This window comes from Volvox carteri (assembly GCF_000143455.1).
Source record: "Volvox carteri f. nagariensis unplaced genomic scaffold VOLCAscaffold_78, whole genome shotgun sequence".
In the NCBI taxonomy this organism is placed as follows: Eukaryota; Viridiplantae; Chlorophyta; class Chlorophyceae; order Chlamydomonadales; family Volvocaceae; genus Volvox; species Volvox carteri.
In genome coordinates, this window is record NW_003307621.1 from 90,667 (window position 1) to 115,828 (window position 25,162).

General features: G+C 57.9%; 3 protein-coding genes across 3 annotated transcripts in view; 2 read left to right on the forward strand and 1 right to left on the reverse strand.

Annotated features, from left to right (window-relative positions):
• The window catches only part of VOLCADRAFT_98838 (uncharacterized protein), a gene marked incomplete at both ends in the record, with an annotated part of 5,466 nt that extends 3,348 nt beyond the window's left edge, over window positions 1-2,118 (forward strand). The window contains 4 exons of the mRNA XM_002957685.1: window positions 155-518; window positions 1,383-1,584; window positions 1,679-1,826; window positions 1,946-2,118. Of these exons, the coding sequence (XP_002957731.1) occupies window positions 155-518; window positions 1,383-1,584; window positions 1,679-1,826; window positions 1,946-2,118 (887 nt within the window). The remainder of the gene's footprint in view (window positions 1-154; window positions 519-1,382; window positions 1,585-1,678; window positions 1,827-1,945) is intronic.
• Window positions 2,119-4,998: 2,880 nt separating this feature from the next.
• VOLCADRAFT_98839 (uncharacterized protein) lies at window positions 4,999-11,295 on the reverse strand (the record flags this gene model as incomplete). Its single annotated transcript, XM_002957708.1, has 9 exons — window positions 4,999-5,019; window positions 5,136-5,330; window positions 5,587-5,710; window positions 5,873-6,204; window positions 6,869-7,213; window positions 8,456-8,815; window positions 9,292-9,372; window positions 10,762-11,175; window positions 11,284-11,295. 9 exons carry the CDS (start codon window positions 11,293-11,295, stop codon window positions 4,999-5,001), a joined length of 1,884 nt encoding a protein of 627 aa, XP_002957754.1.
• A 1,475-nt stretch (window positions 11,296-12,770) lies between these two features.
• Window positions 12,771-25,162, forward strand: part of VOLCADRAFT_98840 (uncharacterized protein) — a gene marked incomplete at both ends in the record, with an annotated part of 27,023 nt that continues 14,631 nt past the window's right edge. Inside the window, 17 exons of the mRNA XM_002957686.1 lie at window positions 12,771-12,962; window positions 13,003-13,042; window positions 13,262-13,503; window positions 14,331-14,365; window positions 14,592-14,691; window positions 15,384-15,445; window positions 15,730-15,869; window positions 17,243-17,384; window positions 17,696-17,746; window positions 17,780-18,433; window positions 18,889-19,753; window positions 20,165-21,256; window positions 21,951-22,161; window positions 22,417-22,520; window positions 22,697-22,818; window positions 23,124-23,161; window positions 24,634-24,723. Of these exons, the coding sequence (XP_002957732.1) occupies window positions 12,771-12,962; window positions 13,003-13,042; window positions 13,262-13,503; window positions 14,331-14,365; window positions 14,592-14,691; window positions 15,384-15,445; window positions 15,730-15,869; window positions 17,243-17,384; window positions 17,696-17,746; window positions 17,780-18,433; window positions 18,889-19,753; window positions 20,165-21,256; window positions 21,951-22,161; window positions 22,417-22,520; window positions 22,697-22,818; window positions 23,124-23,161; window positions 24,634-24,723 (4,180 nt within the window). The remainder of the gene's footprint in view (window positions 12,963-13,002; window positions 13,043-13,261; window positions 13,504-14,330; window positions 14,366-14,591; window positions 14,692-15,383; window positions 15,446-15,729; window positions 15,870-17,242; window positions 17,385-17,695; window positions 17,747-17,779; window positions 18,434-18,888; window positions 19,754-20,164; window positions 21,257-21,950; window positions 22,162-22,416; window positions 22,521-22,696; window positions 22,819-23,123; window positions 23,162-24,633; window positions 24,724-25,162) is intronic.

The window sequence follows — 25,162 nt, forward strand, 5'->3', positions numbered from 1 at the left end:
CTGCCGACCCAACGTCCCTTGTGTTCACGCGGCTGCAGCCACCATTGAAGGGTGTCAGTTCTCAAAATGGCCTCTCCACGAACGGCGGTGGCAGTGCCGGCGGCGGCAGCAGCTCCTCCGCCAGTTCCGCCGCCTCCGCCGCCGCCGCCCCCAGATTCCCGCGTCGTCGGCGCCTGGAGTGACCCGACGGACACGTCGCAGGCCACGGAGGCGGCAGCAGCGTCCGCTGCTTGCGCACCCGTACCCGTACCCGTACCCGGCAGGTGCGGCGACGACTCCCCCGGTCCGCTTCCTTCCAATGAGCCTCCCGTGGACGACGGGGACTTCAGGAGAACCGTCGTGGTGGTCACTCCGGCGGTTGAGGCAGAATCGCCGCCGGCGGAGGCGGCGGGCACCCAGTCCAGCGACGGCGGCGACAGCGACGGATGCTGCTGCCACAACCGAGCGTTGACGACTAGCGACCGCGATTGCGGCGGCCCCTCGCTGTCCATTCGTACCCGGACGAAGGGCAACCGACGGTGAGGATCTGCGTCCGTGCGGCGTACGGCAGATGACGGCGGCGGCTCCAACTGCCGCCGCTGCTGCTGCTGCTGCCGACGGTACGATACCTCGTCATGGCGAGCCCGCCGCTCCGTTAGCTCCTGCAGCAACTGAGGGGGGGGCTCCCGAACTCCGTCGTCGTACAGCGACGGCAACAGCCCGGGTTCTAATTCCATGGGCTCACTCCCGGCGCTGCTGGTGTTGTACGTGCTATTCAAGGTTAAGCTTGCATGAGGGGCTCCGGCGCTGGCACCGGGCTGCTGCTGCTGCTGCTGCTGGCTAGAACGGCCGATGCTAGTAACTACATGGCTATAAGCGCGGCTGCTGTTGGCCGGCTGAAACTCAGTAATTTTATTGTCGTACAACGGCTCCGCCGACGACGTCGCCGACGCCGCGGGATAGTCGTTCGTACCGCCAACTCCGTCGTCAACAACGCCGCCGCCACTTCCCTCCGCGGCACATGGCGCGATGCCGCCAGCCAAGGAAGCAGAGGGTGGCGCAAGCGCATCACCACCGACGCTGGCCAGGATGGATCGACGTGTCGAGCGTGTGGAGGGCGTCCTACAGCCCGAGAAGCGCCGCCCCAGCAGCGGCGTCGATGGCCGCGGAGAGGATGTCCCCGGCAGCGGTGCTTCCGCCGCCGCCGCCGCCATCGCCGTCTCCGGACCCCCACCGATGTTGCTACCGCCGCCGCCGCTACTCTCACCGCCGCCGTGGACGCCGGTTAGCAACGCTACCGCAGCGGCGCGCGCCGCCGCCAGGTGCTCCCGAATGGCGGACGAGGACACGATGGAGTTCTCCCGGGAGGGTAGTACGGCAGCGGCGGCGCCGCCGCCGTGCAGATGCAGCAGCATCAGTCCAGGTCCAGGAGAGGACCGACTCCGTAGCGCAGCGCCAAGAAAGGCTCCGGCGCTGCTGCCGCTGGCGGCGGCAGCGGCGGCTGCGCCAGCTCCGCCGGCCGCCACGGTTTCACTGATTCCCGACCGCATCTCGGAGGGGTCTCCAGCAGCGGCAAGCGCAGCGGCGCGGAACCGCGAGGCGCCGGTAAGCCGGCGGCTCCGGTTGCCGCCGCCGGAAGAAGCCCCAGCGGCGGCGGCGCTGATGTTTCCGCCGGCGCCGGCGCCGCCGCCGCTGCCAGCCTGCGGCGACGCTTGATCAAAAAATGCCAGAGCACGTCCCCGCCTTGAAGTCAAACTTGGAGATCCGTTGTGGCTGTGGCTATGGCTACGACTGCGGCTTTGAGTATGGCTGTGTGTATGGCTGTGCGTACGGCTGGAAAGGCTGCCGTACGTGAGCCGAAACTCAGACTGGTTGACCCTCGGCCCGCCGCGATGGCCTGCCGCGCCGTGACCGCCGCCGCCGCCGTCACCTCCGCCGTCCGACGCCTCCTTCTGGCGGCCCGCAGCCGCCTTGTCCAAAAGTAAAGCCACTCGTCGTACGACTGCACGGCGCTGTTGGTACCGCGACGGGGACGAGCGCATCGCCACGAGGTCGGCGGCTGTGGAGCTTCGGGTCGAAAGCGGCAGCGGCGTCAAGACGCCGTACACATTGATGTACGACGGCTGCGACAGCGCCTGAGCGTGGGTATGGCGCGGGGACCGTGTGCAAGTACGTGTGAATGTGTGTTTTGCGGCGGGGGATCGGGGGGTTTTGTATCCCGAGGAGGTGGTGGTGATGGTGGTGGTAGTGGAGGGAGGATGACAAGGAAGAAGTGATACTCGCATATAAGGAGTATCGAATGCTGAGAGGAGCATCAAATCTTTGCCCAACAGTAAAAAAGGACAAGTCCAGCCAAGAGCGCGCTAGCCTCCCCTCCCTTAAACATGTATGTACATACGCACACTTCCACACATCCCTGTGCCCTTCTCCCCCCCAACCCCACCCACCCAAACACACGCGCACCCACCAAAGCCGTATCCCGCGCCATCTCCTGGACTTCCAGATTTTGCCGTCGCCGCCGCCGCCGCCGGAGCGCTGCCACTACCCCCAGCGCGACGACCGCCACCGCCGCCAGCACCGCGGCCGCCGCCGCCACCGCCACCGTTCTGGTCGTGGGGCGGGTGGAGGGCGCATCCTGCAGAGGCCCCCCGCGCGGGGAAACGGTTTCACTTATAAATGTTCATCTGGCTGCAACAGTTCCCTCGTGAACGAGTGGACAAATCGAAACGAAAAACGGGGGTGGGGTGGGGTGGGGAAAACAAGAGCGCCGTAGGAGGTTTCCAAGCCAAGGCAAGAGGTTTATAAAATAAGTTAAAGACCACTTAAAGCCACTAACGCCACACCGCTCCACCCACACACCGCTCAATAGTAACAACAAGAGTTGCTTTGCTGCAGTTGCCCCTGCCTGTGCCCGAGCTGCCTTCCCCCCAACCCCCCACCCCAGCACGGTGTGGGGCCCCCCCCAACCCCCACGCCGCTCTTCACTCTCCCGGTTGCGGTGAGAGACCTGCGAGCCGACCTGGAGCAGTGTGGTGCGGTGCCTCGAGGGCAGTAATGACGCACACCGGCGGTCCAACGAATCGCGTAATAAGTCGATGTATGCTGCTGTATGTTTCACCGAAGACATCTGCCAGAAAGCAGCAGTGCTTGATTATAATCTTGCAGTCTAGCCCACATTTGCCGTTACCGTTACCGTTTGCATTGACAACCCTGACCACCCCCAAGCGGCGGATGAACGAGACCAGTGGGGCGGGAGTTGCCACCGATAATCCGGCAGCAGATTGCACTGAATGAATGCTCCTGGTGGTGGTAGTGGTGGTGGTGGCGGGTCCTGAACCCGAAACGTCACTGACTCCGCACAAGTCGGCGCGGGTGCGTACAACCCCCTACTTCACACAGCCACGCACACAAAACCACCCACTCCATCATATGGACAGACAGACAGATGTTTATATGTATGTATGACTTAAATTACATTGTGGGCCGCGAGAGCCGGGGGCCGAAGCCGAAACACAGCGCAAGGGTCGGTATGTATGTATGCATGTATGTGCCCCAGTCCCTCCTACCCCCGCTCCAAAACCCGTTCGCATGCTCCCCCCCTTCCGCAAACGCTTTCTACCCACCCCCGCTACTCACACACACACACCCTATTGTACTACTTCCATGCTTCCATATCCCACCCCCCCATACCTCCACTCTGCTCCCCAAGGCCCACCACTTCAACCCCCTGGCAGCTGCGAACCCCCCTCCCCCCTTCTATTGTCTGTTTCTTCTATGGCCCTTCCATCATTCATTCACTTGTCCGTGCTCCCATCCGAGTTGTCTACGCGGTGCTTCTTCTCTACGCGCGCACCCTCACTCGGCTTTTACGTCGGCCACACCACTCTTGACCTCTCTCAACGTATCCGCCACCATCTTGTAGACACAGCTCCCCATTTCTCCCACACAAGCTCCACCCGCATCGTATCGCGCGCTTGTCACTTTCAGCATTCTCCACTTCCCCAACCCACCTCCCGCTCCTCCCCCCAACCCCCACGCCCTCCCCCTCGTTCCTTCCCCACATCTGAGGCACTACGGGGCCGCATACGGGGCCGCATACGGGGCCGCATACGGGGCCGCATACGGGGCCGCATGCACATGCTCCTAGTGCGCGCGGATTGGCAGGAGCCACGTGTGGCCCCGGCAAGCGCACACACACACACACGCGCTTCTCTTCCTACCAACTGCCTCTCCTCCCTTTGGCCTTTCTTTTTGCGTTCTTTCCAACCCAGTTCTCCATTTCTGGAGAACTTCTTTGCGTTCCTGCCGGCGTACACGTCGTCCATTACGTCATCACGTTGTCCATTCCGTCATGTCGTAGGACGTCTTGTGCAGTCGTCCTGCGCCGCCTTTGCATTACTGTTTCCTTTTTAGTCCCTGCGTTTTCTTCCGCTTCCACAGAGGTTCATTAGGGCTTCTTATTCCCTATTTCGCCGGTCAGCCAGCTTAATACTCCCTTCCAGCGGCATTCGCACATGCGTTCTTGTCTTTATCGTTCGCTGCTCACAATCTTGCTACCCTTCTGCCTCGCATGTGCCCTTGCCGCTACTTCTGCTGCCTGGCCAGGTGAAATCGAGGAGGCTCGAGCTTTGTCGGTTTATCGCGTTGCGTCGGTCGGCTAGCCGGACTAGGATGGTTGGGTCGGTCTGGTCGGTTGCGTTTTGGGGGGTTTGGGAGAAGCACTTGCCTACCGACAGCTTCTTATTACCAGCTAATCAGCCAGTTTTGCTCCAGCCTCTTCAATGCCGCCGCCAGGCCGGCGGCAAACTCTATTCCAGCTCACGTCACCCCTTTCTCTTCTCACGTCAGTTTTTATTACTCTTTCACCGCCTTTACACCCACCTTTGCTATTTTACGGCTTGGCTCTACTGCTCCTCTTCCGCTCTTATTTTAGTATTGGCGGCTAGGTAGGTAGGTTTCCGCTGTCGTCATGACTACTAACATCATCGCGAGGACTGCTTCTTCACAACCGCCGACTGGTCAGTTCTGCTTTTTGTACACCTGCTGCAGCAGTCATTCCATTGCATCAGCTTCACCCGCTCGTGGTTCGTCTTTTCCCGCCCTCCCCCTTCCAACCCCTCCCGTCACCTCACCCGTTGATTACTCGTATTCCTCACCGAGATGGGTACTGGCAGGACATTACAGCCGGCAGCACCGACCAGACCGCCACTGCTGCCGCCAGCACCAACGCCAGCCAGCGACATCCGGCGAGATTCGGAACCAGATCCGGAACCAGATCCGGAGCCGTTACAGGCCCCAGTGTACAGCTGCTTGCCCTGCTCGCTGAGGGGCACTTTGTACGTGGCTCGGACCTGGCGGGCAGCAGGGGTAGGAAGAGAGGGAGGAGGGGTAGGAAGAGAGGGAGGAGGGGTAGGAAGAGAGGGAGGAGGGACATATATAATTAACACAATGACAACACACAGACACAAGGTCTTATGTCCGCGGCTCAGTTTCAATATACACATACACATACATATAATACATATACACACACATTCACACACGCGCGCACACACTCACACACTCACATACATACATACATACACCGGGGTGGGGCCCCTCTCACACCTGTGTCGAAACAACCAGCTCCTCAGGCGATGGCAGGCACACCTCCACGGCCGTTGATTTGGCAGCCACTGCCACGAGACTGTCGTACACTTCCTCCCGCAGCGACGTCCCTGGAGCCAACTCACTGGAATTGGGTACGGACGCCACCATGGAAACACTTCGCGCCGCTGCCGTGGCCGCCACCGCTGCCGCCGCCACAACCGCCCCATCTGCCGCCGCCGCTGCCGCCGCCAGCTCTGCGATGGCGTTGCAAGAACTGGTGGCGAAGTAGACCCCGGTGGATGACTCCTCCGGTATCGTTGAGCCCTCCGCGCCGCCGCCGCCGCCGCCGCTGGCTACTGCCGCCGCCTGCAGCTCCCGGCCGGCATCATGGGGGCCCGCCGCCGCCGCCGCCGCCGCCAATGCCGCATCAGCTTCCGCTGCCCTCTCGATATGGACACCGCTGGAATCCGCCGATGCCGTCGCAAGCAAGCGACGGCTCATCGCGCCGCCGTTGACGGCAGCGGTGGCGGCGTCGCCGCTGCTGTTGCTGATGCACGACACGTTGACCTGCGAGGCTGTGAGGCCCAATCTGGAGCCCAGGTCGGCGGCGATGGCGGCAGTCAGACCAGCATCGCACTGCGCGACACAGGTAGACGGGGTGGGATGAGGGGGCGGGGGCGGGGGGCTTACATGATGCAAGGAAACAAGGAATGAACTGCCGGCGTACAAAGCGTGGGTGGGTGGGTGGATAGGTGGGGGTGGGGGTGGGCATTATGCAGGGAAGTGCGGAAGAATTATCAGCAAGTGCCGGTACCGGTAATCCCCGTCCCCCCCTCTTTCCCCCCTTCTTTCCCCCTGCCAACCCCCCCCGGGGCCGTCTCGGTCTGTTTGCCGAAAAGCCCCCTCGCCTGATTTGTCGAATTCAGTTTGTTACCTGTTTACCTATCTGTCTGTCTGTCTAACTGTCTGTTTGGTAAACTGTCCGTCTGCTTGTTTGTTTATTTGTTCGTCTGTCTATTCGTTTGTTTAATCGCGCTCCTCAGACCTGAGGAGACCTGACGGACTGACTGCTGCCGTGCAGCCCGGCGGCTGACGTGCTTGGACAGGTGCGCCTGATTATTGTGCAGAGTTACTCTATTCCAATTACCACACGCACATACATACATACATACATACATGCATACAAACACGAATACACAAGCGGGTATAGTGTTCCTTTCCTAGAGATACTTCCTGATCCCCCTTCCGCACCTCAATCCCCCTTTCTGTCCCTACTCCTTTCACTCCCCTCCCTTCTCACCACCACGCCAGACGCAGGCACCGAAGAAGGCGTCTTGCTGACCAGCTGCAGCGGCGCCGTCACGTCCCAGCCCAACACCTGTACGTCAACCGCTGTCGGGAACACCGCCGCCAGAGCCGCCGCGTCGACTTTGGCCGGGGCGTCGGCAGACAGCACAAGGTCGTAGTCGCGCGTGACGGACAAAAACGCGGATGGATTAGACTCGTTCACGAGAGCTAAGGAAATGCCAAGGAGTTCGTACAGCGGCGGCGCTGGCGGTGGCGGCGGAGGGGGCGGAGGCCGCGGCGAGGGTGGAGGCTTCGGCGGCTTCGGCGGTGATGCCGACGGCAGTAGAGGAGGCGGGCGCTGCGGGGCCAGCGACAGCGGTGACGATGATGGCAGGACTAGGATTGGCGGAGGGTACGGCCGCGGTGTTGGCGGAGACGCGGGGTCCAGAAAGGGGGGTGCAGGAGGTGGAGGTGGAACCACTGGTGGTAACAGTAGTGATGGCGATGTGGCGGACGGCGGCGGGAGCAGCGGTGGCTGCAGTGGGGTTGGTGGGTTAGCGGGGAGCATGGGAGCGGGTGGCGGAGCTCCCATTGCAGGGGTAAACGGCGGTGGGAGGGTTGTTAACGGCGACGGCGTTGGCGAGGGAGATGGCAGCCCTGGAGCAGGCGCTGCCGGCGGCGATGGCAACGTTGGTGACGGTGGGGTAGATGGCGGCGTGGGTGATGGCAGTGTTGGTGATGACGGCGTCGGCGACGGCGGCGTTAGTGATGGCGGCGCCGGTGATGGCTGCGTCGGCGTCTGCGGCGTTGGTGATGACGGCGTCGGCGACGGCGGCGTTAGTGATAGCGGCGCCGGTGATGGCTGGGTCGGCGTCTGCGGCGTTGGTGATGGCGGCGTCGGCGTCGGCGGCGTAGATGGCATCGGCGATGACGGCCTTAACGGCGTCGGCATCGGCGTTGAAAATGGCGTTCGCGAGGGTGGTGTAAGCGGCGCCGGCGTTGGCGACGTCGGCAGCATTGACAACGGCGGCGGTGGCATAGACGGCGGTGTGTGTACAGATGGCAGAGGGGACGAGGGCGGGCTAAGGGCCGAACTGAAATCAGCAGGGTTAGGGTTAGGCGGTGTGCGTTCTGGGGGCCTTGTGGGATACAGGGGAGACCGAGGCGGCGGCGATGGGCACGGAAACGCCGGCGGCGCCGCTTGCGTTGGTTCAACTGGCGGCGGCAGATCAAGGGGCGCTGGCGGCGGCGGTTGAGGCGGCGGCGATGGGCCTGGCGGTGGTTGAACAAGTGGTTGAGGCGGCGGCGGCGGTGAAAGCCTTGGTTGCGGTGGTGGTGATAGGTTAGACCGCGGCGGCAAAGAGTTTGGTGGCGGCGGTACTGGTGGCCGGGCCGGCAGCGGTGAGCGTGGCGGCGGTGACAGCTCAGGCTGCTGCTGCGGCGGCGGTGAGCGTGATACCGGTCGTGAGGTTCCCAGCGGCGGTTTCGGAGGCGCCGATTCCGTGTACGCCGGTCTGGGCTGAGGACTGGGTGGCGGCATCGGCCAAGGCGATGGAGGCGGCGATGGTACGGCAGATGCCCCGTACGGCAAGTATCCAACCAGCGCCACGGCGTCAACCACCGCCCAACGGTCCACGCCCAGCTGCACCTCCCGTACAAGGCTGTTTGCCGTGTGCACGGATAACGGCGATAACAACGATGCCGTACCATTGTCGTTACTCGTCCTGGACGACGGCATTGCAGCGGCGGCGTCGCCGCTGCTGCTCAGACGGTCCGCATCGGAGCTGCCGTCAGGCAAGGGCGGCGCGGCATCACTGTCGTAGATCGCCTGACCTGACGGCATGCTGTCGTAATGATTTACACCGTCGGAGGGCGCCAGCAGATTGCAGACGTATGTGTACGTGGATTCGGCGGCGCTAAGGCCGCGGCACCTGGGCGCGTCGTCTGGAGGGCAATCCACCTGCGATGTTGCGGCGGCTCAGGAGCTTGTGAGCGGCCCCTTGAACGCCCCCCTAACTCCTCCTCAACACCTTAAACTACGGCCAAAATTGCCATTATGCAGACCTCCAATGCCTTCCCCTTACACATATGTTGAATTACTATATATTTACTATATATTTACTAAATATTTACAATATATTTCCTAAAAATTTCCTAAAAATTTCCTATATATTTTACTATATATTTACTATATACTTATTATATAATGTAATGGTGTTCGATTCTAGGTCAGCATCCTAATGTGTGCAATCGGCCCAGAAGCCACCCACTCTGTAACAATCGACACAAAAAATATGTTGCATTAGTTGGGTGAGCCCCCTGGACATTCCTAGCAACCCAAGTCGTCCCTGACACTGGGACACCAGAAGACTCCCGCCACCCTCAGGGCCCGTGACATATATGAGGGAAAATTCTGCCTGATGTACAGTGCCGTACCTTGCGGGATTGACCAGATGCCAGCCGTACCGCCACCTCTGACACGGCACTTCCACGGCTGCTCGCGACGGCGACCTCCACCTGCGGCATTGCGGGACATGCAGCAGGCATGTAAACATGTAAGCGCGCGGTTGTTAAGACCAGCAAAGCGCCGGAACCCCGTTAGGTCCTATTACTGTGGTTACCATTCACTGGTATATGAGTGTCGGTCATTTCCAACACTGGTATCGAGACCGTGTAAAACAGCTTCTTACAGAACATTTGGGAAAAGTGCGTGGCCGATGTGTGGCTTTGGATAGGTAGCTTGGAACGCCTGAAGTCGACCCCAGTAGCTGGGGTACGCGCGTTTCAGGCTGCATTGAATGCAAAGACGACCTGGAGTTTGTCCGGCCGCGACATTCAGAACTTCTGGGCACGTGCAAAAGCCCTCCAGGACGGACACACACACACGCGCGCGCGTGCACGCGTACATGGACGCAGTGCCAGCTCCACTCGGTTGGTAGGTTTGTGCAACATGCCACGAAGGGGCAACGAAGGCAGGAGCGCGGTGGCCCTGAAGAGCTCAGGTAAAGTGTTCAGTTAACTCAAATCCTTCAACGGAAAGTGACTTGTCAACCGGTTAACCCTAGGTAATCAGAGCAGGGTATCGGGAGCGGAGCGGAAACTGTTATCGGTACTACAAATTACAGAAATATCAGCGTCGGGGCCTGTCTTCGTTTCGAAAACATCATTCGCACCCGCTTTTTGGCAACCTACGTATCACAATGTAGCCTTTTTACAAAGTGCGCGTCGGTTCGCAGCTTATTGGTACATCGCGTTTCGCTCATTCGACACAGCATGTGAAGATGTCAGCGATTCGACAAAGGATTTTCGCCAAGCAAATTGAATTTCTCTGATCTGCAATCCACACACGTATATCAACTTCTGAGACGCACCGCACCCTCCTCTTTCACTTTCCAAAAGAAACGCAAGCGCGCGTGTTTCGAAATCTTTTAACTGCTCGTTCCTGGGCATGCCTTTGGACGTAATTTGTGAACTGCTATGACTTTGTGCGCTTGGCTAATGTAACGCTTCAGGTTACCCGTCCGCAAAGTTTATCTGTCAGACATAATTGACAACATTTGGGACGATACACCTTTACCAGTTCACGTCCTGAATCTCCATCGCTGCATTAGATATGGGCGTCACTTTCAAAGTCTATTGAAGACTCCTTTCTTCGGTAAAGATTGGATCGGTTTCGCAAGCACAAACACGTATCCGTACTTACTTCCCAGTCGTTCCATTCAAACGTGGCGAATATACTCACACACTTTGCCACCCACACCGGATCTGATCTGGGTCCGTTTGTATTTTGCCGGCACCTTTTAAACCATATCTCAATCTACCCCCCCTTTATCATCCCGTCCGTCAATCGCGAGCCACCATCCGCCCCTCCCCATCCGAACTGAACCCAAATCGCATCCCACTGACCTGTACTGCATACAGCGCTGAGCTGAAGGTCACGGCAAGCGTAGTCTGTGCCGGGCTGTTGCTGTCGATATCACCGCTTGCAAGGGACCAGAGGGCCGTTTGGTCTGCTCTCGTGCTCGGAGGCCCAGACAAGCATCGGCCAGTATAGGTTGGCGCCCCGAGCAAGGCGCTGTAGTTGGCTGCAGCCAAGTCGCGAGGCTTAGGTGCTGCTGACGCCGACGCTGCGTACAATCTGACCTGCCCCTGCCCGCAGTCAGCAAGCCCCCGGGGGCAGGTATCCAACAGGGCGCTGCCGGAAACTGGTTGCAGAGGCGGTGGGCTCTGGGACAACGTGACTGTTGCTATTGCTGAATCGTTTAGAGACAGCAACATAATCATGCTGAACAAGATGGACTGCAGCGCAAGCCATAATCGCTGCCGGTGTGCAGGAACCGGAGTCTGCCATGACAGAGGGGACTGGCAACCAAGCGGGACTAGGGTAAACCGATGCGGAGGTGACACCCGATAGTGGTCCCGCCACACCTGTGCGCCCATACGATGCCCGGAACATGCGCTGAAGCATGAAGTGCTGACACAATGACTCCAGAGTCAAAATCTGAAATGGACGCAAGCGACAAGCGAAGAAAAAAACACGAGTCCCGATGTAAATTCTAATTGCATATTAACGTCGCCGGAGAAGCAAGGTCACGTTCGAACCAGCAGAAGAATGCATAAGCAAGTACCGGCGAAAGGAGCTTGACTGAAGCAGCTCAACCTTTTGCTTTCTACAAATAATATCGTGGTGCGAAAGAATCCATGGAGCTCCAACTTTGTGGCACCGTGAGACGGCTATACATATGTCGTCCCATCCCCCGAAAGCAAGAGAAACGTTAGAGTTTAAGCCAATGACCTTCGGAAGGTTCCACTACCGTATCACTGATAGACATCGCTGTGCTGCAAGACTGCCGACCGTACCATCGTATCGCCTTACGACACTGCCGTTGACACGTCTTGCACCCCCATTGGCCATGAAAGCCCGTGTTTGGCTTCCGATGTGAAACTGTTTCCTACAGAAAAGCACTTAAGATGTCTCACCAGCTTTTGTTCCCTGGAGCTACCTTCCACGGAGCGCCTGATAGCCGGATTGCGCAATATGATTATGACGCTGTCAGCCTCCTCATGTGGCGCAAGGTATCATAACTGTTGCATAATCTACTACTGTCATCACTTCAGCAGGTGCTATGCATAAGATTCGGCACATAGACCGTTCGCCTCCCATGACAAGGAGCTTAAGGAGGAGCTTGACGTCATGGAGTTTGTTGCTAAGCGTACGACACTAATTATATCCCCGGACAGTTAACGCTTCATGTCCTCTTTCACATCTAAGGCACAGCCGCCGCAGCCTGCCAAACATCCTCCCAGCGGGAACACCGGGTCTAGATCAACGTGACCGATTGGTGCACTTCGGTTATCTTCTTGCACAGACGCGAATCCACTCCCCGCCAGCTTGATTTCCTCGGCCGAGTTGGTGTTGGCGTAGCTGCCAGGCTTGCTTGACCTTCGAGCTTTCCTACACAGCAGGGAGAAATTGTTGCGGCTTCAGCTCTATGGTCGAGGGAAACAGCTCCATGGTTCAAGTAGCAGTGTGCATGACGTCGGATGCCAACGCTATCCCCCAAATGCCGGCCGCTTAAAGGAGGGGGCAGTGCAGGATGTCGGGGGATCGCTCGAGGGATCGCACCGTAAAGTAGACCCTGACTGGATGCGAGTCCTTGTACGCCGTAACACGCGTGCACCGTCCCTAGTATCTCTGAGCCTTCCTGGGTGAAAGTCAGAAGCAGTCGCATTTGCTAGTGGTTACAGGTTACAAGCTCCGCACAAGTGTGGGAACGTTTGTAAAATCACGGAGACGGGTTGTCGCCATGGACGGGCTGTCGCTGGTATACCCGCCCAGCCAGGAGCCAGGAGCCGTTTCGAACGCGTCCTTACTTCAGAGAAGAGCGCCGAAAGCTAATCGTTGACTGAAACTAATGCAGAACGGCAAGAAGTACTTCCGGCTGCATGAGAGGCCTAGGTGGTCTGGGTGTGTAAGAGAAACATCTTGGGCTTGGAAGGGGGCTCTTAGCTCCTTCAGCATTGTGCGTGCGTGGGCCTCGGGGAAGGGGGTAACGCGATGCTGCGGGTCAGTGCGCGATGCTGCGGGTCAGTGCGTGATGCTGCGGGTCAGTGCGTGATGCTGCGGGTCAGTGCGCGATGCTGCAGGTCAGTGCGCGATGCTGCGGGTCAGTGCGCGATGCTGCAGGTCAGTGCGTGATGCTGCGGGTCAGTGTGTGATGCTGCGGGTCAATCGGAAATAGGGGGCTTAGCCAGCAGGCATTGCCGTCTTCTGCTGCGCCTCAATGTCAGCCGTGCCCGCTGTGTAGGCAGGGCTTGTGTCAGGTCCATCTTGCCAAGGACTTTGGCTTGTAAACGACTTCGGCACTGTGTTACCCTGAAACCTGCCCTCCTGGGCACTATGTAGGGCGCTACGTAAGACACTCCCTATGGAACACAAATGCTCGGTATAGCGATGTCGTACCTATTCGCGATGTGTATGTAAGGAAGGAACATGCTGATGCTCCCTCCAAGTACGCACAGGTCCCTCCCTCAGGCAAAACCCAAAAGCAAAAAGCAGCCCATAGAGTCGTCTTTTGCCAAGGGAGCCACCAGATACCCAATCAGGGTACAACATCCTGCTTTGCTATGTTCCGTTACTCTGTCCTGGTACTTCCCCTTACACTTAGAAGCTCGCCATAGTTGTGTAAGGCGCGGGCCAACTAATGTCAGGCTTGGTCTCTTGGTCTAGGCTTTATATTATTTGGTCTGGGCTTGGTGACGCTTGGCCAGATGAGACCAGCTGTGATGTTTACGGTGCTGCGGGGTGAAGCCGAGGATGTGGTGTAGGTTGGCCTGCGAAACGCTGACAAGGGGACGTACAGAAGGCTATAAATACTGTAAGGCGAACCTATCTTTAGGGAAGTCCCGTAAGGGGACACCGTGCGCATCCATCCTTGAACCTTACAGGCGCCCGCTCAGATGATCTTCACCCTAAAACGACTTAGAGTTTTAATGGCCTAACTCTCTTACTGTGATATGCCCGATCATGGAGGAATCTCTCCCGTATACGTATGTACGTTTCTTACTAATTTGAAGCAAGAGCGCACTTCAAATCATCATGGGAATACACGCTGGGAAGTATGTGTAATTCTAGGGTGTGAGCTTATGCATCTTAGGAGGTCCATGCATAAGTTGAAGCTTATTTACATTGTTTACAGTTGTCCTTCGCGGCTTGAGCAGTCCAATCTATTCCATTTTAACTTACAGTATTTGTTTTTATATCTCTAAGGACGGGCGCTCGTGGACTATGCTCTACTGCGGCTGAAGATGATTGCAAAATCGCTAATCCGCAAGTCTGAGGTGCACCAACCGTTATAGTCATCAAGCAATATCATAGCGTGTCTTTTGCGATGGCGAATTCTTCGCAGCTTTTGGTACGTCCACCGCCACCGTGGCCTCCTCCTCCGCAACAACCCCTGGCGCTCTCGGATCAGCGCTACCTGGTATCGGACAACCAGGTGGTCGTATCGTGAGTTCATTTTCTTCTGTTGAGCAACACAGTTCCCCCGGCAAAGGACATCCTGTTCACGTCTGCCTGCGGCCTATCATCCTTGCATGCTTGTGTCTGTGAGATAGAAAGATGGGCACGGTAGAAATTTGAAATGAAATAAGCACACACTGTGTATCTCTCGCGCCTCTTTCCCTGTTGCCTCTGTCTCTTGCGGGGGTTTTGTCTCCCGCCCCTCGCCGTACAGAGTATATATCAACGTGCTCTGGGGGGCTTTATGCATCTTTGGATTTGTCGTACTCCGAGGCTGGGTCCGAGGCCCAGGCGGCGTCTTCCAGCGTCGGCAGGTAGGTAGACCTTTGTGACGTCCCCAGCTGTCCCCAATGGGAAACGGAGTTGCACAGATTGGGAAATCTCCCGAAGCGCCCAGACGCCTTCAACTTTTCCAGATAAGACTAAGGATTAAGCTGAAGGCAATGCAAAGAGATAGCTCGGATAAGGAAACCAGGCAGAACGCGGACGAACGGATTTGAACATTGCATGCCGTACATTAAGACGCTAGAATGTACGGTAGTGCTAGCGTGAATATTGCTCGTTCCCCACTTGGTATCGTCCGGGGCGTACCCTTTCCAATCTCCACCAAAGTGATTGTACGTGCGTTGTTTAGCTACCCAGCTATTGTAACCTCACCGCCATCCACGGCTCCGCTATCGCACCCTGGATAGCGCTTCTTGTGCCGTGTTTTACCTTTCCGGTACCCCGCCCATCTGGTCTTGTGGGTCCGTTTGCCTCACGATGCAGCGTGCTGGGGGTTCTGTACTTCTTGTCCTCTGATTCGGTCCCCGCTTCCTTCCTCCGCCTCCTCTGCCTCCGCCATCGTTGCCCCGTCTCTTGTCGCCCGAATTGGATGGCTGGAATGGCATGCGTGTGCCTGCGGGATGGTGTGAAGTCTCTCTCCCTGTCTCCTCACTCTCTCCCTGTCCCCTCACTCTCTCTCACCCCTCACGCACACACTCTCTCCCCCCACTTTCTCCCCCAGGAGCTTCAGGACTTGTTCATGCGGCCTCCTCGTCTGGTACTGGGCACCATTCATCAGGTTTGGTGAGTGTGCCGTTGTGGGGGTGGTTGTGGTTGTGGTAGTAGTAGCAGTGGTAGTGGTGGTTGTGGTAGCGGTAGTAGTGGTGGTGGTAGTAGTGGTATAGTAGTAGTAGAGTAGTGGTATGTGACCTGCATTTCCCTTTCCTCGCAACTGCATACACACTCATGTGGTGGTACATGATAGGTAATCTCTGTGTTTTCCTTCCTTCCCCCCCCTCCTAAGCACACAGACTTGTGATGTGATGTGATGATTGTGATGATGCACCTGGTGCTTTCGTGATCTGCAGGAACTGGTTGATGCCCCTGTTGGCGGTGTCGGATGCGGACATCGTGCGATGTAGCGGCTTCGACGCACTGGTGCTCACCAGGGTGCTGCTCATAGGGCTGCAGATGTTCACTGTCATGACGGTATTCGGAATTGCCGTACGTAAGTCACCGTACATTGCCGTACCACATCATATGACAACGTACCCTTTGGGTTATTTACACATAATAGAGCCGAGCCGCGTGTGAATTGCACGCTATCAGCACATCACAATAGTGTTACAAGTGCCGCACGAGTGGGGTGGGTGGGTCCGTCAAAGCCCGGGGGCCGCATGGACTATATTTATTGAAAGTTGATTCCACCGTACAACCGACGGCGGTTTGGGTCCTGCCATCTTGACCCCTCCTCATCCAGTCACCCGACATCCGTAGAGACAGGTCAGCCATCACCACCATCTCAGAATGCGAAACTTAGTCCATCAACTAGACGTCAACTCCATACCTTCGCTGCTATTTGTAATTCTCCTTATTCCCCGGATTAATGGGGGTCTGCCCTGGAATCGAACCCAGGATCTTACTGAGCTAAGTAATGCAGTGGAGTTACCAGACCAGACCGGACCGTACACATTTGCAGTGCAGTTTTATATACATACATACATTCATACATACATACACAGGCGCTGATCATTTTCTCATATGCACCCACCCATTTTAACCGAACCCCAAAAGTACCCAAAAGAAATAAAGCCCGACGTGACGGCCGATGTGGGGAAGGGTGGTAGGTAGATCGTGCCGCCGGTTTTCGTTCGAAGGCAAAAGCACCCCCTGAGCGTAGAGGGTTTGCCCTCCACCTAATTAATACCCTCTAGCTCCATAATCTCTGTCTTGGTATGTCTGTATGTCTGGCGGACTTCCGCCCTTTCCTCCTTACCTTTTCTTTATTCACGTTTTCCTTGCCTTTGGCTTGACTCACCGTATCCTCCATTATCATCATCTTCGTCCTCCCCCTCCGTGTTGTTGTCTTCTGCTTCCTTCGCCAGTTCCCACTCCTTGTATCCCCTTGCCCGCTTCTCCTCCTCCTCGCCTTCATCATCACCATCATCATCACTGCCGTCATCATCATCACCATCATCATCACTGCCGTCATCATCATCACTGCCGTCATCACCACCATCATCATCATCATCATCATCACCACCATCATCATCATCATCATCATCATCATCATCGTCATCATCATCATCATCATCATCATCGTCATCATCATCATCATCATCATCATCATCATCATCATCGTCATCATCATCATCATCATCATCATCATCATCATCATCATCATCATCATCATCATCATCATCATCGTCATCATCGTCATCATCATCATCATCATCATCATCATCATCATCATCATCATCATCATCATCATCATCATCATCATCATCATCATCATCATCATCATCATCATCGTCATCATCGTCATCATCATCATCGTCGCTAACATCGACATCATGGCTCTCCCCTGACCATCGACTTCAGTCATCCCGGTCTACTACACGCGAGGCGGGATCGCGCACTCAACCGCCAATTTGGGCACCTTGGCACAGCTGTCCTTGGCCAACGTACCCACCGGCAGCAGGTTATTTATACTGCCTTTCTTCATGACCTACATTTTCATTGGGTAAGGATCCTGTACGGGATCGTACGGAACTGGGCTGTATGAGGGCCGCTATTTGACTGGACGGAAGTGTCATGCTTTGCGACAGCAGCTTTGTCAGACCTGGTGTTGTTAGTTTGTATTTAGTTTGTATTCTTCGGGGGAAGATCTGGGGGAGTCGTGCACGTGTGTATGTGTGTATGTAGACCTGTTTGAGGACCGAGGACCGAGATGAAAACACGTTGGTCGTTCACGAATGTCAGTGGGGGCGTTCATTCGGGATATGGCGGATAGTGACGGATGTGTTCCTTTCCGACACGCGTGCTTGCACAGAGGTGCGTCACTCCCCTTGCCGTACCTCCCATGTTAACTGCCGTACTGCCCAGGTACGGCTGCTGGGTACTGCTCATCAACTGCAGATGTTACGCGCAACTCCGAATGGCATACTTCACCTGCCTCGACGCTCTGCCGCACGACAAGGAGCTGCAGCCCGAAATGGCGGGTTCGGTAGTGCCGAAACCTGGCGCTACAGCTGCTGACGCGAGCACCAGGTCAGCTGCTGGATCTGTCGCTGCTCCTGCGAGTTTCGCTGTCGGCAACAGGACAGGCAGAAGAGACATGAAAAGTAGAAACAAGGCGACCCTGGAGCTTTCGACAAGGACAGGTGCTGCCGACGGGCAGCACCGGCGGCGGCGGGACGCCGAGTCTTCGGCGGCGGCGGCGGCGGCGGAAGCAGCAGCGACGGCAGCAGCTTGTTATCAGCCAGCCGAGGGCGCGACGGAGGCAGCGTCGGAGCAGGCGGCACCTGTGTCAGCGGCGGCGGCTGCTGCTGCTGCAGCGGTTGTGGCGCCGTCGGTGGTGGCTGTTAGGAAGGTGTTGGAAAGGGGGGAGGCCGATGGACCGGGCTGTGGAGCGGGGGAAGTTGATGTCGCCAGTGGGCCTGGCTTTGATCTGGACCACGGTGCTGACGGAGGCAGCGGCGACACAGCGGCAGCGGCAGCGGCGGCCGGCGGCGGCGGCGGCGACGCCACCATCACGATCATGATGCCTAGGATGTCGCTGCGCAGCACATGGTAAGATACGACACAGGTCGCCGTACGGTTTTGCGCTCTATACGGCATGGTACGGCTTTTCCCTGGCTGCAGTACCTGATCCCGAGTATCGGTATGCCGGTCCGTCGCCTTGCCGTTCGTGGCTAACTATGTGGAGTGGGTGCATGTGCGCCCACCACCTCTGCTCTGAGACTTGGCCGGGATGTCGTGGCATGGTGACAATTTGATAGTGTATGTACGGCATATGTACGGCATCTTCAGGTGCGTCCTTGCGCTTTTCTTGTCCCCCATGGCTCGCCAAGTACCTTGTTCCTCTTTTACTTTTCTCTTCAGTTTCCCTTCCTGTTTCTCCCTTTCTTTTTCCCTTTCCCTTTCCCTTTCCCTTTCCCTTTCCCTTTCCTCTCTATTTCCTTTACATTCCTGCTTGGCGTTCTTCCTCACTCTTCCGCTCTCCCTTCCCGTTCGTCCTCCTTCAGGCTGAACATTGCGAACTTCTTCAACCCCTCGCTTCGCATGATGCTCGACTACTTGGACTGGCAGAATCCCCTGCAGCGAACAGCCGCGCGCTTCGGCGTCCGTGACCTTGTACTGCCGACGGTGGCCGACGACGAAGCGCCGCTTCCCGTACGGTTGTACGGCAAGAAGGAGCGAATGATAACGTACGACGATCTAGTCCGGGGGCCGCATCTACGACGGTCTGAGGCGGCCGCCGCACCCGCCGTCGCCACCATTGACGTGCCGAACGAGAGTGGTGCGCAGGAGTACGACAGTGGCAGCGGCGTTAGCGGCGGCGGTGGCAACGGGAAGGGCGTGAGTCAGAGCGAAGCGACAGTGCTGAAGAAAATGAGCGAGGAGCTTGAGCTAACCGGCGGCGCCGTCGTACTGCCGTACTGGCGTCCGCGGGAGGCGCTTCGCTTAGCTCGTGAGGAGTTGGGGGGATTGCGGAAGACGGCGGCTGAGGACGACGGCGGCGGCGGTGGTAGGGACACGGCCACCGCGCCGCAGCTGGGGGCTTGGGGTCCCGGCGCATGCGCTGCACGTTCACGCAAGAGTACGGCAGCGGCGGCTGCGGCGGTAGAGGACGTATGTGACGCTGCCGATAAGAGCGGCAATTGGGACGGCAACGGCGGCAGCGAGCCAATAACTACCGCCGCCGCCACGGCAAATACTTTTGCGCCGTACGTGCGGTACGGCCTCCGCCACCGCAACGTTATGAAAACGGGGAATGGCGAGGAGTCCGCTGTGACGGCGGGCGTTGCGCATCAGTTGTACGGCATGACCGACCCACTGCAGCCGCTACTGCCTGGCAAGAGAAACGTCCGTTTGTTACAGCTGCTCCAGGTGCAGTTGCGTCAAGTGCCTGGCGGCGACGGTCGTGGTCATGGCGTTGGCGGTGGCGGCGACGGCGGCGGCGACGGCAGCGCCCGCGGTGGAAGCAGCACGGCGTATCTCCGCTGTACGACAATGCGGCGGCCTGCCGGACGCGATGGTTTCTCCGATCCCGTAACCTCCGCCGACGGCGACAATGACGGTGACCAGGAAGGCACTCACACACGTCTGGTGAACGCCAGCCATTATGTCGTACTAATCAAGCGCGTGCATCTCAAGCGCGGCCCGAGCTTAATCGACAGGCTGGCTGCGTTTACGTACATCATCGTTAGTCGTGTACGAACGGCCGCCATTTGGGCTGTCGAGAGCGCCGCCAGGCAGTACGCCGCCACCGCGGCCCCTTCCGCTGCGCCGGTACAGCAGCTGTTAGAAAGTGGACATAATGCTCTCGCCGCCGCTGACGTTGTCGCCACCGATATCACCCCCGACACGATCGCTGCCGCGGCAGCCGGCGGCTCAGGATCCGCGGCTGCCTGTATGGACCGATCAGAGTCAAACAACAGTATCTGTACCGCAACCATGGCGCAGCTCGGTGCGGTTGATGTGGAGGCGCAGGCGGTGGCGGTCGCGGCGGCGGCGGCGGCGCCGCCATTGCGCGGCGTAGCTAAAATCGCACACGACGTACGGCGATACTATGAAATGTTTGAAGATCCGGGCAATCGCCTGTACGATCCGTTGAAGGCCGTGCATGCAACTGATGCGAGAGGTAAGGCAGCTAAGGCTGGCCGCCGACCCGCGGTGGGGGCTGCCGCCGCCGCCGCGGCCGGTAGCGGTGGCGGTGGCGGCGGAACAGATAGCAGTGCTGCCAACCTTACCACTTTTGCTGTCTCAACCGCCGCCAGCGGCGCCGCTGCAGCCGTGGCGGCGGCGGCGACTCAGCCGCCGACGTCAACGAGACTGCCTGACATCGCCGTCGACTCTAGCGCCGCCGCGGCAGCCACGGCGGCGGAGAAGGCGAGGGCTGACGCAGAGACGGATCCCAACGGTGCGGCGGTGGCTGCCGTACTCCGTGACTTATTTCCCAAGTCCTTCCAGGGCCTTATCCCCGTCACGAATCACGACGCTGTCGACAAGCTGATCTACAGCTGGGACGCCAAGATGCTCGTCCTTGCATCTATCGTACGAGATCTCGAACAGCTGAAGGTACGACACCACCGCCGCCAACGGTCACGTGTCCCGGCAACGGACATAGAGGACGGCAAGGGAGCATTGGCCGCATCGGCGGCGGCGGCGGCGGCGGCGGCGGCGGGGGGGGTTAAGGACAGCAGCTCCCGCGTCGTTGGCGACGACGTGTTCGGAGGATCAGCCGCGGCAGCGGAGGGAAGGTTGCAACTCCGCGCCGCCGAGCTTCGGGAGGAGATCCGGGACCTAGAGTCACGGATTGCGTTCGAGCGGGAGCGAGCCTTGCACCGGCCTGCTGGCACGGCCTACTTCGCCATGTTTAACAACTCGCAGGTAGTTAGTTCGTTAGGTTGTTAGGTGGACAGTTAGGTAATCGGGTAGGTAGCTGCGCCAAAATGTCGTGATTATGGATGGAGCTGAAGGAGGAGATGAGCGAGCATGTGCGTGGCGGGCGTTTTTGAGATCTAAGCCACTGCTACGTTTGGGTCTTTCTTTTTAGGTGCGTGCGTGGATTGCAGGTGCACACCAAGCTTTTACGTGCTGAAGAGGCATCGATTCAAAGCCCGTGTGAGCCCGGCGTGTAGATGTCGTCCGACATAAAATATATGGATGCTGGAGGCAAAACCGTGGCGGATATTTGAGGTCTAAGCTAAGGGTTTGCTGTATGTGTGTGCTGTATGTATGTCGTATATGCGTGTTTGAGCTGGGGGGCTCATCCAGGTGGCGGCGGTTGCCGGAATGCCGGGGTGGAGCCGAAGTGCCTAGATTAAGTTGTTGTACAATTTACAGTGATGCCTGACGACGACCTGGCGGCCTGGAGATTGCCCGAAACTCGGGATGCTTACCCCTTGGTCCTCTGCCGCAAGGGAAAATCTTGCTTATGTAGTTTATTTATCTCTGCATTTCTGTGACTTAAAAATATTTATTAAATTACTAAAAATTACAAAATTTTAAAATATGGTATGGTTAATGATAGTCATTAATAATAAAATTGTACTAATTACAACTCTAAAACTGTCCACCTCAGGACGCCCAAATGTTGGCCCAATGCCGGCGTGTCGTACCTCCGCAAGGCCCAGGAAGTCTGCTGTCGTTTGATGCCGTACCAGCGCCCGCACCCGATGACGTCAGCTGGCCGGGGCTGTGGAGTACGGGACTAACGGAGCAGTTGGTGCGGCGGGCGGCCATCGTACTGCCCATGGCCGTAATCTTCGTACTGCCCATGGGCCCGTTGCAAGGTGGGTAGACATAATTGGGGGATTTAATTTGACTTGGTTTGGGGGCGATTATTGGGGGTTAGGGGTGGGGGTTGGCGCTGGGGTAGGAGGCCTTATGACTGTCACAAGAGTATAATGTGGCACTCGTACACTCAAGAAACCATTTTCCCCTTCCCCGGGTGTTAGCGCTCTTCCTTCCATATACCTTTTCTCTCCCCTTCCTTCCATTTCCATAACCCTTTCCCCCTTTCCCCCCTCCCCCCCTTGCCGTCGCAGGGGCCCTAGCCTCCCTGGGTGTTTCTCTGTGCGGCGGTCCTGAGACCTTCGAAGGTTTCGACACCAACAACAAGCTGTACGTCGACTGGTTCTGCGAACCCGAGGTGTGTACGACATTGTACGGCATTGTACAAATTGTCATATTCCTCCTCAGCCATCTCTTTCTAGAGCCGTATACACGTACAGGCCATGCCGTGTTCCATCCCAGCCCATTCACGTACATTCGTTTGCTGAGTAATACATGTATTATTTTCGTACAATGTCGTACAATGACTTGCAGAATTTCGGCATAAGGTTGTGGAAGTTGCTGCTCACGGGCGTGTTGCCGTCCGTGGTGGGGCTGCTGTGGACGGCAGTGTGTATGCCGCAACTGCTTTTCTTGTGTAGTAGCTTGACTCGGAGGTGAGTGGGGGGGAAGGGGGGCCGGGGAGAGGAGGCGGGGGGGGGGTTAGGAGTTCTCCTAAGGAAAAAGGGGGGAAGAGATATCATTATCGGGGATGTGCAAGACATACTACCGATGCCCAAAGCCGAGGGGAGGGGGATGCCTGTGAGGGGATACAGGGCACGATGGGAGGAAAGGAGATGGTTGTGGGGAAGTCTGCGGGTGTATTTGTATGTATGTATGTAGTATATGAACTGCCGATGTCGGCCTTCGGTAAGAGTTCGTCTTGTTTGCAACTTCCTCCTCTCCCCCCACCCACCCGCAGTGAGGTCTCACTCAGCGGACAGGAGCGGCAAATGCAGAGTAAGTACGGAGTTCCTTTTCTTTTTTCTCATTCAACCAATAACCACCAGTGCGCAACTCCGTCAACTGCTAACAACGACCTCAACAAAAACGGACCTTGCGGAGTTTCGGTAAAAAAATTGCCAATCACATTAGCCGGTTTCTTACTGCTGCCATGACATCGGCACTAAGTCTGCTGTTTAGTCAGGTTAACTGAATGGTGTTGTCCTGCAACTGTCGTGCAACCGCCAACGAATTAACCAGCCTATCAAGCAAACAATGCCATAGACGTACCAGAATGCGACGGCTGCAGCTCTTGAGACTCGAAAAGCGATTTCGTTACTCTTCCTCAGAACGTAACTCCCCTTGGGATCTTGGGCCCTGCTCTGCTCTGCGTCTTGCTACTGCTATTGCGATTGCTGTTGTTACTCCTACTGTTGATGGGGTGTTACACTGTGGGCGGCTCGCCCGATAAAGGACGAGCACCGGGGGCCCTGACCGGGCCGAAACACAGCGCAGGGATGGGCGCGCGGCTCTACGTCCGTCTGTTCCTCCGCGCGCGCCTCATTCCCTCACTCACGCCAACCGGGACACTCTCCCAGCCCCTGGCTAGGCAACACAGCGGCGCAGAAGACTGCGAACCGATCTATGCGAGAGCCGCACGAAAGGCGCCACTTCGCCTGGCCTGCCTATTCACGCGCTCTCGTCCCTCTTGACCGCCAAAACCAGAACAAAAAGAAAACACCACCGGGGGCAGGGGCTCTACTCGGGGGCCTCCTCTACACACACAAAAACCAGGGCCCCACGCAGCCAGCAAGGCAAGGGAGACACGGAGGACCACGGGCCTGAGACGACACACCGCAAAAGCCGAGACACGGTTGCACAGAAAAGACCAACACAAAGCGAGTACTCGCACACTGGTCCTCGAAGGCCAGCTGTTCAACTACCACGAGCAACGAACAACGAACACTTCCCGAGGGTGGCCACCACTTCCTCGCCGGTCCACTCACAAACGAGGCGAAACTGGTCCGCACGTCAGTCTCCTCCTGGGGGTTGCGGGCTCTTGGATGCAGCCCAGCGCGAGACACAGCANAAACACCTAAAGCCGCGGGGGGGATGACAAGCCAGCACGGCGCCCCCCCAATAAAGCCCCGAAAAAGGCACGGCTCACAGACGCCGCTGGCTCCCGCTTACCACACCGAAACCCCTCCCCTCCTGACCCTGACCGGCCGGAACCAGCAACACCTGTTCTCCACCTCCAAACCCCTCTCCTCCACCGCTTTCCCACCTCTCCACTCCCACAAGCCACNTACGTCTTCTCTACTCTGATGCCAGACAGCACAGAACCCATTCCCCTCACTCCGACGGGCCCCAATTCCCGGGGAGAGGGCAACCACACGAGTACACAAAACACACACAGCCCGGGACCTCAACTCCCCCTGCTAGACCACGCTCAGGGCACTGCCCTCTCGCCCAGCCCTCCAACTGCCCAGGGCCTCCCTGCTCTCCTCGCTCCCTCACCTATCCCTACTCCTGGCTCTCTCACCCCCTCCCTCACTCTCACTCTCCCTGCTCCCTTTCCGGTAAGACCTCGATCCGACTCTATCTCGGCTATTTAGGCCGTGATTTCCACCGGTGCTGCGCACCGCATCCGTTCCTCCACGACCGCCAGGATGGGGTGCTGCGGCCCGACCCTGTCCCAGCCGTGTCTGGGGGTCTCCAGCATTGCGAACGAGCGCAAACGCGCCCAGAAGTCTGCCACCGCCCGGGCGCGTGCGCGGGCCAGTGGCGAGGCTCCTGTTGCGCCCGCCGTTGCTGCTGCTGCCACCGCCTCGCCCCCTCCCGCCCCTGCTTCCTGCGTTGGCCCATCCTCCGCTGGGGCGTTTAGGGTGGGTCCTTCTTGCTGCATTGCACCTTCCGCCGGGGTGAAGAAATCTGTGATGGCCCGCTGGCTTGACCTCTGTTGCTGGGGCTGCCCCACCACCTGTCGCTGTCGCTGCTGCTGCTGCTGTCGCTGCTGCT